Below are 14,957 nucleotides of genomic sequence, written 5' to 3'. Positions count from 1 at the left end.
AGTAGGGGGAAAAAAATCAACGAATTAAAAAAAAAAAGATTTTTTTGAAAAAAGGATTTTTCCCAAAAAACTATATCTAAAGAGAGTTTTAATGAGGACACATTATAGCTCAAAGATATCTCATCATGAAATAGGAATTATAAATTCTAATTCTATAGTATGAGACAATATAGTCATGTAATGTTTGAGAAAAGTTTTGTAAATGAGTTCCAATAGTTCATGCATTAGGGATCCAATCTTATGGAGTTCCAGGGGCTTCTGTATAGATTTATTTAAGTTAATCTTTCTACAGTACAGACGCGTTTACGCACAGATGTCTGGAGTCAGGCCATCACGACCGTGTGTTAACGGACTGCAGGTTAAGAGGGCCATGCTGAAATATCTTAAGATATCTATATATACACACATGTATAATTATCTAGGATTACATACGTATTCACAATGTCCCAAATACTGTAGGCCTATCTGTTAGCAGCGCTTTGCAATAATATGAATTCAAATCTGTAATCTAACAAAAACATTATTACTACTACACAGGGGTGAAAGTAACTCAGGACACTTACAGGTATGGGATGGGGGCAGCTCTGGCCCCTGGAAGGGGAGGGGCCTCGGGTGGAAGGGGCGGGGCTAGGGTCAGCACGCCCCCATCCAGCCCTTCCAGGTCACCTGGTCGCCAGGCCTGGGAGCCAGGCCGTCTGGGATTCCCATGGTGATTTAAAGGGCCTGGGGCTCCAGATGCCGCTGCTGTGGTAGCAGTGTCCAGAGCCTTGGGCCCTTTTAAATCGCTGACCCTGGGGCAGCTGCTCACTTTGCCCACTACCGTCGGTGGCCAAGGGGGGGCAAAAGGGGTAGGGACTGTAAAGCACAGCAGGGTCCTTTGCTGCTGCAGCACTTTAACGTTGCTGCGTGCCCCCCGCCCCCGTCAGCAGCCCAGTGCTGCCGCAGCAAAGGACCATTCTTAAAGCGCTTAATGTCCCCGCTCTTTTTGCCTCCCCCATCGGCGGCCCTGCTGGTAGAGTCCCTACCAGCAGGGCTACTGACGGCAGGGTGGGGAAGGGGCAGCAACGTTAAAGAGCTGCCGCAGCAGCACTTTAAGGATGGTCCTTTGCCGCAGCAGCACTTTGAGGATCCTTAAAGCGCTGCTGCAGCAAAGGACAATCCTTAACGTGCTGCTGCTGCGGCAGTGCTTTAACATTGCTGCCCCTTTCTCCTCCTCCCCGCCCCCCCCGGCAACGATAAAGACGTACAACATGTTTCTGCTCTGCACTTCCTGTCGATTTCTAGGTCACTGAGTTAGTGAGCAAATCTGTAGCTCTACATAGCAAGTTCCTGTACCGCATGTTAACAAGTCTTGCATGTTAAATAGGTAGCGCTGGGAGGCATGGTGCTACCATGCGTTAAGCGGATTTGTGTGTAAACGGGTTGTACTGTATCTACCCAACGGAACTCAGTGCTCTGTCTAGAAGATACCATCAGAGATGCTTAGTTTTGTAGTTCTCAAACTGTGGATTTGTGTCTCCAGAAATAACATGCTTGTTAACACCAAAAATGTTTTAAAATAAATCAATCAACAAGTAATACATAGAGGTGAAAAATAACAGATCTCAACCCTACTGTCTCTCTGCAAATTTGTGTACACAGACTCAATCCCGTACCTCTCTCTAAAAGTGCAAAGTTTCAAAAAGTTCAGTGAATAGAAGATTGTTGGGGGCAGAATAGAACTGGACAAGGAGACGTCTGGAGATAAATGTGAGAAGGGAGGGACAGGCAGTAGAACCAAAAATGAAACTGTTTGAGCAGCATATTCCAGAAGTCTTGAGGTCTTTCTGAGTGTAGCCTTCATTGATTTGAGATCTACCATAACATTCTCTCACTAGAAGGGAAAACCTCTAATAACAGCAAGCCGTAAAAGAGACCCAATTTGGGAATATTTTAATGAAGTTCCTCTACCTGTGAGTAAGACAGGCATGTGTGCAAAATGCAAACAGTGCAACAAAGAAATGCAAGGCCTGATTGCCCAAATGAAACATCATCATGAGAAGTGTTCCTTCTCAGGAGGAAGCTGTGTTGAAGATTATGAAAGGAACATGTCTGAACATGAAGGATCTTCAGATTGGTAAACTTTATTTCATACTTCTTTCTTAAGGACTGCCTGTCTTCCTTCTGGACTATTCTTGAATTCTCATATTTGAACAAAAAATATAGTTGTTACTCTATGGTACTATCATTTTAGATGCAGTTGTGATAAAAAATAAATAGCTGAAATAGGCAGATCTTCCTTTTACAATTTCACCTTTAAAGTAGATCTGAGTGTCAGTGAATGCAATGAGTAAAATGAACACTATGGTAATAATAATTAAATAACTGCATTGAGTTATTTTGTTTAGGAGAATCCATCCTCAACATACAGGATTATGAAGACTATCCACCTTCAAGATCACCATCATTTTCTATAGTTTCAGAATTATCTGCCAATGATAGTGTTTCAGTCACATCATGTATGTCACATAGCCACAGTATATCACCTGTAGCAAAAAGAAAAAAATATCTTCATCATCTAGAAACAACCAGAGATAAGTTTGTGATAAGAACCAGCAGATTACAAAAAGAGGTAATTGATGAAAAAATTGCCCGGTTTGTTTATGCAATGAACTCTCCTTTCCATATGATTAAGAACCCACATTTCATTAACATGGTTCAGCCATTAAGACCAGGATACAGTCCACCCAACAGAGCAAATGTTACAGGCAAATTGCTGGATAAAATGTATGACAGAGAAATTGAGCAGTGTGCAAAAAGTCTAGAGGGTAAAATTGTTAACCTGAATCTTGATGGGTGGAGCAATATCCACAATGATCCTGTTGTATGTGCTTGTGTGACAACAGAAGAAGGGAATGTCTTCCTTACAGAAACAATTGATACATCAGGAAATGCACGCACAGCAGAATACTTACAAGAAGTAGCAGTATAAGCTATAACAAACTGTGAAAAAAAAAGTCTAGTATGCAAATTGGTCACAGACAATGCTGCAAATGTATCCAAGATGAGTAGAAATTTAGAAGAGAGTCCCAAGCAAATAACATACGGCTGCCGTGCTCATTTGATGCATCTCCTAGCCAAAGACTTCAGTGTTCCAGAAATAAAGGCTAATGTTGTTGAAATTGCAAAATACTTCTGTTAAAACCACTTTGCCGCAGCTTCTCTGAAAAAAGTGGGAGGAACCAAGCTAACTCTCCCACAAGACACGCGATGAAACTCAATAGTGGATTGTTTTGAACCCTATATCAAGAACTAACCTAATCTGATGACAGTTTGTGAACAAAATCGTGAAAGAAATAGATGGCACTGTCACGGCCAAAGTTTTCAACATTGGGCTTAAGAGAAATGTTGAACACATGCTGAATACCCTGAAGCCTATTTCCGTAACCTTCAACAAATGCAGGGAAATAGCTGTTCTATTGCTGATGCTGTTGAAATTTGGAAGGAACTGAGTGAGATCTTAAAAGAGAAATATGCAATGACAGAGTTAAATTACAAGCATTAAAAAAACAAATGGGACAAGCACTATCTCCAGCTCATTTTCTTGCAAATATTCTCAATACTCGGTACCAGGGTCAAACCTTAACTGCTGAAGAAGAGGAGTTGGCTATGACATGGACATCCAGCAATTCACCCCTCCATAATGCCAACGATAATAAACTTCAGAGCTAAGGGTGAAACTTCCAAGAAATATATGTTTGCTGATGATATTTTAAAGAAAGTCACACCAGTGAACTGGTGGAAGTCACTTAAGCACTTGGATTTAGAGACTGTTGAAGTGACAGTCTCATTTTTAACAGCAGTAAATTCTTCTGCCGGTGTAGAAAGAACATTTTCTTCCTTTGGACTAATTCATCCCAAATTGAGAAATCATGTGGCACCTGAAAAAGCATGAAAGCTTGTTTTTCTTTTCCAGATTAAAACAAACAGGAAAATGAAGGTGAAGATGACTGATTTAGCTGCAGAAGCCAATATTTTAAGTTTCTCATGTTGACCTGGCTAACAGTCAATTTAATTTTTGTTTTTTTTTAAATATTTCATTTAACTATTTTAGTTTAAAACAATTTTAACAAAAACAAACCTGATTTTAAAAAACTTGAATGTTTAGCTAAATTCAAAAATTCATATGCTTGTTTTGTTAAAATATTATAGGTGTATCTCCAATTATTATTATAATATATCTCCTAGAACTGGAAGAGACCTTGAAAGGTCATTGAGTCCAGCCCCCTGCCTTCACTAGCAGGACCAAGTACTGATTTTTGCCCCAGATCCCTAAGTGGCCCCCTCAAATATTGAACTCACAAGCCTGGGTTTAGCAGGCCAATGCTCAAACCACTGAGCTATTCCAGAATACATTAATGTTGTTGTTTTAGTTAAATAAAATGATTTAAATGTCTGTCTCATGATGTTCTCCTCCAAATATTAATGATTAACCTGTTGAATTGGAGATATTTATGAAGTCATTGAGAGGTGAACTATCTGCTTCAATTACCTTTGGTAAATGAAACAACCAACCAATTATTCATTTTCTGATATAGCTGTAAAACTAATCTGAAAAGTTTTCAAAATAAATCACTTTAAAATGTATAGTGTGTACCTTCTAAAAATGAAACCTACATCTAACTCTGAGTTGTGAAGAATATAGTTTAAGGTAATAACAACCAACAAGAATGCACTTTTATGTAGAAATCCATGATTAAATCAAGTCTTCCTGACTAGTGATTTAAATCAAATCCACCCTGCTTTGGAGGGAGGGCTTCAATATCTAAATTGTTGCCAAGAGGGAATATTAAATGGAAAAAACTGATAGGGTTGAGTACGCCAAGATGAGGGCCAAACAGAATGTGAAGGGTGAGATGGGGCCCTAGGATGAGGGGCCATATATTGAGTAGGTGACCCATCACCTAACCCAGTTGCACAGGGAGAAGAAACTGAAGATGGATTCTAGCTAGAGCAGGGAGAAAAAGCATGGTCAAGAGAGGAGAAGGAATATGCTATAAGTAGTGATCTTGATGATGACAGAAACTACCAGTGATATGGTGATTGCAGCCAACAGGATGTCTGCTGGCACCGTGATTGACTCAACCACTAGTGCTTGTTCTGGTACCAAGGACTTCAGTGTCTAGTAAGACTGCCTGGTTTTGGACTCTGACACCAGGGTTGATTTGACTTTGCTTGGTACTGAGCATGCAGGCATTCTTGCCTCACTAGACCCTGCTGTAGGAGTTGGCTTAATGTTTGGCTCCTGGGAGGAGGCAGAAGGGATATGACTCTTCTTAGGCCTGTTGGATTTTTCCTTTTGCGGGGAGACAGATAGGTGCTGGAAGTCTTTTGACTGATGCTCTGACCTGCCTTGCCATAGTGTGGAGGAGGCAGGGTTGGTCTTTGACACCCCCAGTGGTGCCAAGTGTGGATTAGGAATCCAGGAATGGCCCAACACCTAAGACCAGTATTGATATTGGTCTTAGGTGTTGGGTCTCCACTCACAGGAGCACTGGCTGGATATGATTTCAAGGCTGCAGGTCCTTTTTTAGTGTCAGAGGTGCATTCTTCTGAATGAGATGTTCCCCTCCTTGACTGTTCCAGGAGAAACAGCTTCAGATGAGTATCGCTTGACTGACAGGTTCCTGAAGAGAAGGGATAGCAGATCAAACACCTATCAGGCACACGGTTCTCACACAAACAAATAAGCAACAGCAGTGGCCATCAGCCAGGGGAATAAGTTCACTACAAAATGGACAAGGCTTAAAGCCCAAGGGCTTTGAATCCCCTATTCAAGGTGGTAGTGACAAAGACACAAAGAAAGAGATAACAAAGAAACCTTTTTTAGTTCTTTTTGTTAATTAACCAATTATTAAGAGTTAGAGAGAAAAAATGATGCATGGTAGAAGGCGGACACCACCGAGTTCCATCTTGCTCCCAAGGGCAGTAACGGGGAAGTCGGGAACAGCTATGGCCATTCTGCCCTTTATGAACTCAGATGAAGGACACAAGGATATGCAGGGGCAGCCCCAATGGACTGGTGAAAGATTCTGATCTCACATGCATGAGGCACATGTACAAAGACTCAAAGACTGGTTACAACAGTGGTCTGAGTTAGACAGGACAAAGTGGTGGGAACTCACAACAGGGCTGAGGGAATTCCAGATTTTCATTACACTCATTGACTATTCTCACCTGTGCCATTTGGTATCGTCGTTTCCTCGTAGCCCTGGAGAGAGGGGATCAACGGCTCTTCCTTCTGTTCCATGCGGGAGATCATCTCCGGTTTGATAATTGGAAATCCTGCTCAAGGGAGGAGAAATGGGCAAGATCAGGACTCTCTTTACCAGGGGACATTTCAGTTGCATGGAAGGGAAATACCTTGTGCTAAAGTCAGATGTGTGCTAGGACGTGTGTTGTGTCCCCAGCAGGAGAATCGACTCTTTATAAACGGGGGGATTTAGAAAGAGAACAATACTAAGCGACTTGCAGAGATCTTACTGGCAGAGACCTGGGCCCATCAGAAAACAGAACAAGCCTGGGGTGTGGAGGGGACAGTGACTATGTGTGTGAGTAACCAGATAGGTCAATGTCACTGTTCTCTCCCCCTAGGAAGCCCTGAGTAGAAGGAGATATGGCATCTCTGACCCTCCTTCCCAAAGGGAAGAAATAGAAGGTGACAATCTTTCCCCACAGGCACAGACATTTGCTGTGTGTCCTTGCTGGGCTGCTGCAGGGCAGAAGCAGTCACCTGTCACTGTCTGCTCCCACCCACCTGTCCTGAAGAGCTGCCTGTCCCTCTTAATTAAAGCACTGCTACCCCAAGTGTTCAAATATCATGTAATTTTTAAAAACAAATTTATTTGCCTTCTGGTTTTTGAGCCTTTCGAGGTCATGTTTTAAATGACAACAGATCCTCACATAATCACAAAGCTGGAGCTTTAAGAGAAACACCAATTATCACAAGAGTTGACAACACTGGGTTAATATATCCCTCCTGCCTTCCTCAATTTACTGCTTTCTCATCCTTTTCCTGATATCTCCATTAACAGTTCCCTGAGCCAGCTCCCCTGCTGTCGTTTCACTTCCGCCAGGTCCCTTCGGAGATGGGGCAGAGTAACACATGGATGTTGTTCCGATCACGGCAACTGGGGAGATTTTTATAAAGGGTTTCAGTCCATTTTGAAGCTGAAGTCCCCTCAGGCTCTTCTGCACACATACCACTTGCTTGGTCCCTCTGCTACCCTGCAGACCCCGCATCTTCCACAGCACTAAATAAACCAAGACATTTGTGTAACCTCCCTTTAACAGAGCCTGAACAAAACCCTGCAAGAGAGCAGACTAACAGGCTACACTTTGGGTGGTTTCCCTGACAGTGTCTGGGAGTGCAGCCTTTCAGTCTGTTTCCTTTTAGATTAATCCTTCTCGATGACACAGTACCAGCTCTGGGCAGCCCTTTTCTTGGAGTTTACCGCCCCTTTTTCTTATTTTCCCTTTCCCTTCCCCTCTCTTTCCTTCTACCCCCTTCCCTCTCCGGCTGGGGGACTTGGTTAGCGCCCCATTTCCGGGTGTACTTGCTGTCCTGGAACTGGGTCAGCCCCTGTGAGCGCCAAGGGGATGTCAGCAAAACCAGCCGGTCTGGGACTCGCAGGGAGCGGCGATGGGGCAACAGGGGGGTGTTTTTACAGACGCACTTTACCCGAGACCTCAGTTACCTTTAGTCTCCGGCTCAGGACTTGGCGTTGGGCGCGTCCCAGGAAGCTAGATCCAGCCTGAGGCAGACCCCAGCCTGGCTGGGCTAGGAACAGAAGCCGCGGAGAGCCGACGGCCAGGACCAGCTGGGGCCCTGCAAAGAAAGCAGCAGCAGGACCCGCACCCCAGCCCTTGTCATGTGACATGGCTAAGGAATCACAGACCAAGGTTCTCCCCTGCTGAGCCAGGGACTGTCACGTGACCGTGCTAACCAATCACAGAGAGGGAGAGTGCTCCCAGGGCTGCAGAGGGGGCCGGGACTGTTACAGTACAAACACGCTCCACTCCCGTGACTTGTAACTCACAAGCCAGCCCAGCAGAGCAGCTACGGAGCACACGAAGGAGAAGCTCTGGGTGGTCACTGAGCAGGGGAAAATACACGAACTGATATCCATAGTTAAACAACGGGATTGTCTTGCAGAGAAATTAAAGCCGTTTCAATAGTCTCTGTTACCAGCATACAAAAACGAGACTTTCTATAGTGAAGACGGGGGGACAGCAGGTATTTATTTATATATTCAGTGACGCATTCCAAATGAAACCTTATTTCCGTGAGAGAGGAGAAATAAAACTGCCCAGATCTGCAGGATTCACAACATTTACAAACCTAGGACTACAGCACTCCGAAAAGAGCAAAGAAGCATAAGATAGGGATGTTTTAGTAAAGATAATTAAATTGTTCCAGAGAAGAGTATAAAAGAAGCTGGGTCTTAAAGCTTTGAATAATTTTTGATACTGTAATGTTACTTGTGACACATTTCTTGTTAGGAAGGACAATGGGGGCATCAGACTGAATAGATTCCATCCTCCAAACCTGCTCCAGCCCTTACTCCTATTTTACTGACCCCTTCTAGCTCCAGGTCCAGTAGCTCACCCGCCTTGGTGACCATGGGACCAACACTGCTGAGCCAACAACATTGTTTGGGGAGATACGTCATACCAGGAAGGTCAGACCCATCACATTGTTCCCTCTAACCCTGCTCCAGGCCTGAACCCCATTTGACTGACTGCTGGTAAAATATGCTGTAGTCAGATGAGCACAGAGAAGCAAGCGCACACATCCTGCTTCACCACCAGGTGATTTTATCTATGTGCCAGCTTGCTCACTGGCTCTCCACATGGTTCAAGCTACATTTACCTCCTCCAGACCATCCCTCTCCTCACTCACCACAAATAATCTGTGCTGGGGATGTCAAGGACTATGATGCTTGATTCAGGGCAACATGCGTCCTCCTATGCCATCAAGGCAAGCAGTTAAAATAGGCCCACTGCTAAGCATCTGGAAAGACCCTGCTTACCCCCCAATTTCAACCTCTGACTGCCCCAGGAACTCCTCCCCACATGCACTGATTTCAAGAAGAAGAAAAGCCATTCCTCCTGCGGTGAGTTCCCTCCCCATCCCCCAGCTCTCGCACTGCTACTGTCTCCCCCCTCCCAGTCTCTTGATGAGGATGAAGAAAGAGGTACCTCATTTCCCTTCCTTGTTTCATGCTATGAGGCCTCTGCGTACATGGTCCTTGTATCATAACACAAATATAGCAAGATTGCTGCTCCCTCCATCCCCTCCCTTTCTCCCATTAGTGCTTTCCAGTTTTCATCCTCCCACTATCTGTGTTTCCAATTCATCATTAAGATTTCAAATTTCCCCTGAAATTTATTCCCATATTGTAATTTCCTGCCCACATTTCCATTCTCTCTAGGCTCCCTTGGATTATTTCTCTGTCATCAACAGTCCTTCCAACCCCATTTACCTAGTCCAGGAATGAAATCTCACTTTCTCTCCAAGAGATCCTGGAGAAATTCCCTGGTCAGAATGGTTTTGTTTCTCTCCTCTTTAGATGACATATATGAACCTATTTTAAAATGCCAGACTAAGATGATTTAACTAATAATTTTAGATTGTAAACAAGTCACATGTTTTGTCCAGTGATGTCAGTTGTTTGCTGACCTGTGCAAAGACAAGTAGACTGATGTGCAATCAGAGACCAGCTGTTGAAATTCAGTGGTCCCATCTACATAGCCAGAACCTCCAAGGTGCAACTTTGACACAGAAGATGGGCCAGAGGAGTACCAGGGAAACACACCAAGGAATTGAGTATTCCAAAAAGTACCAAAAAAGTGGGACAGGAGGTGTATAGCTGATGAATACCAGAAGTCTGGGAGGGAGTCTGGCCAGAACCTCTGAAAGGAGCTCTGGCTCTTCTGTTTAAATAAAAACAGTTAATTAAATTCCTAAAGAGAAATAGAATCAACAGAGGGGAGACAGGTGCAGATATTGCTGCCAGGGAGGAGACAAGTTATGCCCCAGCTGGAAGAGCTCATATGTCCAGGCTCTCAGGAAGTAGCCTTTCCAGCTCTAATGCCCTATCTACATTAAGAAAAGTCATACATGTATCCCTACATTAGTGTTACCAAATTGAGCAACCCAATCAAAGCCTCACTTTGTGCCATTCAGCATGTCTGCATCAGGGGTTGGCATCGGTGTACATTCATTATACTGGTGCAAATTTCCTTCAAGTAGCCAGGGTCTGAGCAAGCTGTTTAGTGCACACATACCCCTGATTCCTGATGGTGGAGAGATAAATGAGTATGGGGGAAATTTGTCACCTCGAGAACCTGTTGCAAACATCTCAGGTACTGAAAACCATTTCCAGGAAACTGGAGGACACAAAGGAGTTTTTAAAACAAGTTTTTATTAGGAATTTTAATAAAAGTTAAAGACTGTTTTATGAAGCTCGAATTAAACTCTGATGCTCTCTAAAGCCACATTTTCAGAAAGTTCACCTCAGCCTAGAGAAAAAGGAAAAGAAGTCTAGTCCCAGTCTCAAAGCTCCAAGAAAAATCTCAGTAATAAGGAAGCTGAGACTCACCTTACTGTAGGCCTGGCCTAATATGAGTAATTAGACATTCATGGGGTCTTATTTTTGGGAAGACAGGATTAGGGAGGAATGAATTAACAGGCTGGAAACAGAATGTACTAGCAAAGATAAAGGGGAACACCCCTGGGAACCATTCCCTAATGTTGTAATTGCTTTAAAATATAAAATTAAGTCAATATATTCTAATAATAACACGTATTATTTTAAAAAAATACATGCTATACAAAGTAAAATCAGCCTTAAGTAATACAAAGCAAAAACAAAACAAAAAAACCCACTTGTGCTCTTATCACCACAAAAAAATTAAACATGTAGTACAAAAAGGTAACACCAGTTAGTGCAAAATAAAAAAAATTAACAAGAGTCCAATACCATAAAATTAAATGCAAAAGCACTGCAACCCATACAGTGTAAAAAAAAAAAAAAAAAAAAAGTTTGTTTTCCTTCTTTCATGCAGCTCCCAGAAGCAGCGGCATGTCCCCCCTCCGGCTCCTACCCATAGGGGCAACCAGGCGGCTCCGCTCTGCACACTGCCACTGGCCCAAGCGCTGCCCCCAAAGCCAATGGGAGCTGCAGGGGCAGCGCCTACAGACAGGACAGTGCGCGGCAGAGCAGCCTGGCCGTGCCTCTGTGTAGGAGCCAGAGGGGGGACATGCCACTGCTTCAGGAAGCCGCTTGAGGTAAGTGCCAACAAGAGCCTGCACCCCTGAGCCACCCCCCAGCCCTGATCCCCCTCCCATCCTCCAAACCCCTCGATCCTAGCCTGGAGAATCCTCCTGCACCCTAAACCCCTCATCTCCAGACCCACCCCAGAGCCTGCACCCCCAGCCAGAGCCCTTGTCTCCCCCCTAAGGTGCACCAACCCCCTGCCTCAGCCCTGATCCCCCTCCCACCCTCTGAACTCTTCGGTCCCAGCCCAGAACACCCTCCTACACCCCAAACTCCTCATCCTCAGCCCTGCACCCCCAGCCAGAGCCCTCACTCCTCTGAACTCTACCCCAGCCCAGAGCCCCCTCCCGCATCCTGAACTCTTTATTTCTGGTCCCACCCTGGAGCCCGCACCCCCAGCCAGAGCCCCTGACCCCTTCCCGCACCCCAACCCCAATTTTGTGAGCATTCATGGCCCGGCATACAATTTCTATACCCAGATGTGGCCCTCAGACCAAAAAGTTTGCCTTTCCCTGCAGGTCCGGCTTTATGACCCACGGGGCTCGACTGGAATACTCGGCGGCGGTCCGGGGCTTCAGCGGCATTTCGGTGGTGGGGGGTCCACTCCGAGTCTTCCGCGGCACTGAAGGACCCCCCACCACCAAAAGGCCGCCGAAGACCCTTGGAACGGGGCCCCTTTAGGCATGGGTGCAGGGCCCTCTTCAGCATGGAGCCCGATTCCAGGGAATCAGTGGAATCAGCGTAAAGCTGGCCCTGCACAGGGATAGGTTCCTACAAAGTAACCAAGCCAATCTCAAAACATGTAATGCAACGTATAGTAAATGTAATGTAATGTGTAATTGTATATAAAAGAGGTTTGATGTGTAATTTTAAATGTGTGGTATGTCCTATAGTCACTCCATTTGCTTGAGTCTAATGAACTCAGCATAGGTTTGCTGTACGGCAAGTATGAAAACCTAAGTAACAAGACTGAGGTCAAACTAAGTTTTAAAAAAAAACAAGCGAAAAAGGTCTCAACCCTCCCTCTCCCCCCCCAACATCTATAAACAAAGAGAAGAGAATCCTAGAAAAAAAATCTAGTTTCTTAGACTATATAAATTCCTCTGGGCAGGGACAATTCTGTTCCTTTTTGTGCAGAATTTAATGTGGCCCCAATTCCTTTGACTCTGTAAGTCTATATTAAATAGTATGTGAGGTGAGGATTCTTATCCCAGTTTTACAAATAGGAAAACAAAGGCATGGAGAAGTGGAGTGAGTTACCTAAAGTCGTAGAACAAGTAAGTGGCAGAGCTGGGAAAGAATCTTTGCACCCCACTCTGCCCTCCAGAAGACAACTCCCTACTGGAGCCAGGAGTAGGTTTCATTCCATCCCACAGCAATACGCCATGCAGTCCCTATAAAGTCCCCACTTGACTGTGAAATTCCCACTATAACTTGTCTGAAGCCCACCCTGTGCACAGAGAAATGGGTATTTTTACCTTTCCTTCTAAATTCATTTATTAATACCCTGTCAAAGTGACTTCCACCTAATTACACTACCAGGTCCCCCTCCCTCCCCAAATGATCCACTCCCTCCAGCATCTCCTGGTTACTCCTCTGGCTCCCATCACACATTCCTCTATATGACTCATCTCACTGCACCAACCTTTCCTCTTTGTCTAACTACACTCCATCCTCAACAATCCACTTCTTGTTCTCTATGAACAGGTCAGAGCCTTACAGGCCCAAAGAAACACACTTGGCTTCTATCCGTTGGGAGGGATATCTGACACAAAGCCTTCCCCATTCTCATCCCAGTCTCAGGGATTCCCTCCCATGTGGATTCTCTGATGCTGAACAAGGTGCGAGCTCTGACTGAAGCTTTTCCCACACCCTGTGCATTCATAGGGTCTCTCCCCTGTGTGGATTCTGCTATGTTTGATAAGTGCTGAGCTCCAACTAAAGCTCTTTCCACACTCAGCACATTCATACGGTCTCTCCCCTGTGTGGATCCTCTGATGTTTCATAAGGTCTGAGCTCTGACTGAAGCTTTTCCCACAATCGGCACACTCATAGGGGCGCTCTCCCGTGTGGATTCTCTGGTGTTGAATAAGATGAGAGCTCACACAGAAGCTCTTCCCACAGTCAGTGCATTCGTAGGGCCTCTCTCCTGTGTGAATTCTCTGATGTTTCATAAGGTCTGAACTCTGACTGAAGCTTTTCCCACACACGGTGCATTCATAAGGTTTCTCTCCAGTGTGGGTTCGCTGATGACGAGTAAGGGCTGAGCTCACACTGAAGCTCTTCCCACAGTCACCACATTCATAGGGTTTCTCACCTGTGTGGATTCTCTGGTGCTGGATAAGCTGTGAGTTCCCACTAAAGCTCTTCCTACACTCGGCACATTTATATGGTTTTTCTCCAGTGTGGATTATCTGATGACGAATAAGGTTTGAGCTCACAGTGAAGCTTTTCCCACACTCGGTACATTCATAAGGTCTCTCCCCTGTGTGTTTTGTCTGATGCTGAATAAAGTGCGAGCGCTGCCGGAAGCTTTCCCCACACTCGGCACATCCAAAGGGTTTCTCTCCAGTGTGGATTCTCTGATGCTGTCTGAGGTTTGAGCTCACCCTGAAGCTTTTCCCACAGTCATCACATATTGCTGATCTCCCCATAGTGGGGTTTCCCAGCTGGTCAATGTTTGGCAGTTTCCTGAAACCTCTTTCACAAGCAGTTGATTTACCTTGTCTCTTCTCTGGAGCAGTTGTCTGACGCCTTTCTGATCTGTGCTGAACCTCACAGGCTTTGCTCTGCTCAGGACTCTGGGAAATATTCCTTTGGGATATTCCTGATAATGTGCCACATGGTTCCATTAACTCAGGACCTTCCTGGTAGGCATACTCCTCATTCTCACTCATAATCCCATCACCTGGTGCATTGAAATGAGAATCCACAGATGAGTCATTGGAGAGAAAGGACACCTTAGGAAGGGAATCTGAAAGGGATACAATTTGAAAATCTTATTTCCATACGAACATATGATACCTACCATCATTACAGGTGACCCCTAATTGCTGCTGCTGCTCTCAGACTCACTGAAAACAGCCTTCTAAACAAACAGAGCAAAAACATGCCAGCAACACATTTTAGAGGACATTTTAAAAAAATCAGAGCAGACTATTTAAAGGGAGCCCTGACAGAGATTTACTTATTTATATTAGTCAATAAAAATAATCAAGTTGATTCTGTCCCTTGAAATCCAGTGAAAGGTATTACCTTACCCACCGTGTCTCTCTAATGGTTCCTAACATTCTGTTAGCTTTTTTTGGCTTCTGCTACACACTGAGCAGACATTTTTGGCCATCAACAAGGTTAGGCTTGATATTAGACAAACGTATCTAACCCTCAGAGGAACGAAGTTCTGGAACAGCCTTCCAAGGGGAGTAGTGGGGACCAAAAAAAATCCTAATTTGTTTCAAGACTGAGCTTGATAAATTTATGCAGGGGATGGTATGAAGAGGTTGCCTACAATGGCATATGGCCAATCTGCAACAGCAATTAGTAAATATTTCAAACCAGTGAAGATGGGACACTAGATGGGGAGGGTTCTGAGTTACTACAGTGAATTCTTTACCAAGTATCTGGCTGATGGGTCTT

General features: G+C 44.6%; 1 protein-coding gene across 6 annotated transcripts in view; it reads right to left on the bottom strand.

Moving 5' to 3' along the window:
- Positions 1 to 14,957, bottom strand: part of LOC115658474 (zinc finger protein 436-like) — a 43,178-nt gene that overhangs the window by 17,878 nt on the left and 10,343 nt on the right. The window contains exons 3-4 of one of the 6 annotated variants that reach the window (XM_030577469.1): positions 13,139 to 14,295; positions 3,838 to 3,859 (exon numbers count right to left, since the gene is read on the bottom strand). In XM_030577469.1, coding sequence (XP_030433329.1) covers positions 3,838 to 3,859; positions 13,139 to 14,295 — 1,179 coding nt within the window. The other 5 variants (XM_030577463.1, XM_030577466.1, XM_030577468.1 and 2 more) reach the window with 5 other exon arrangements.

Source organism: Gopherus evgoodei, chromosome 10, assembly GCF_007399415.2.
Source record: "Gopherus evgoodei ecotype Sinaloan lineage chromosome 10, rGopEvg1_v1.p, whole genome shotgun sequence".
Classification (NCBI taxonomy): domain Eukaryota; kingdom Metazoa; phylum Chordata; order Testudines; family Testudinidae; genus Gopherus; species Gopherus evgoodei.
This window is presented reverse-complemented; position numbering and strand designations above follow the sequence as displayed.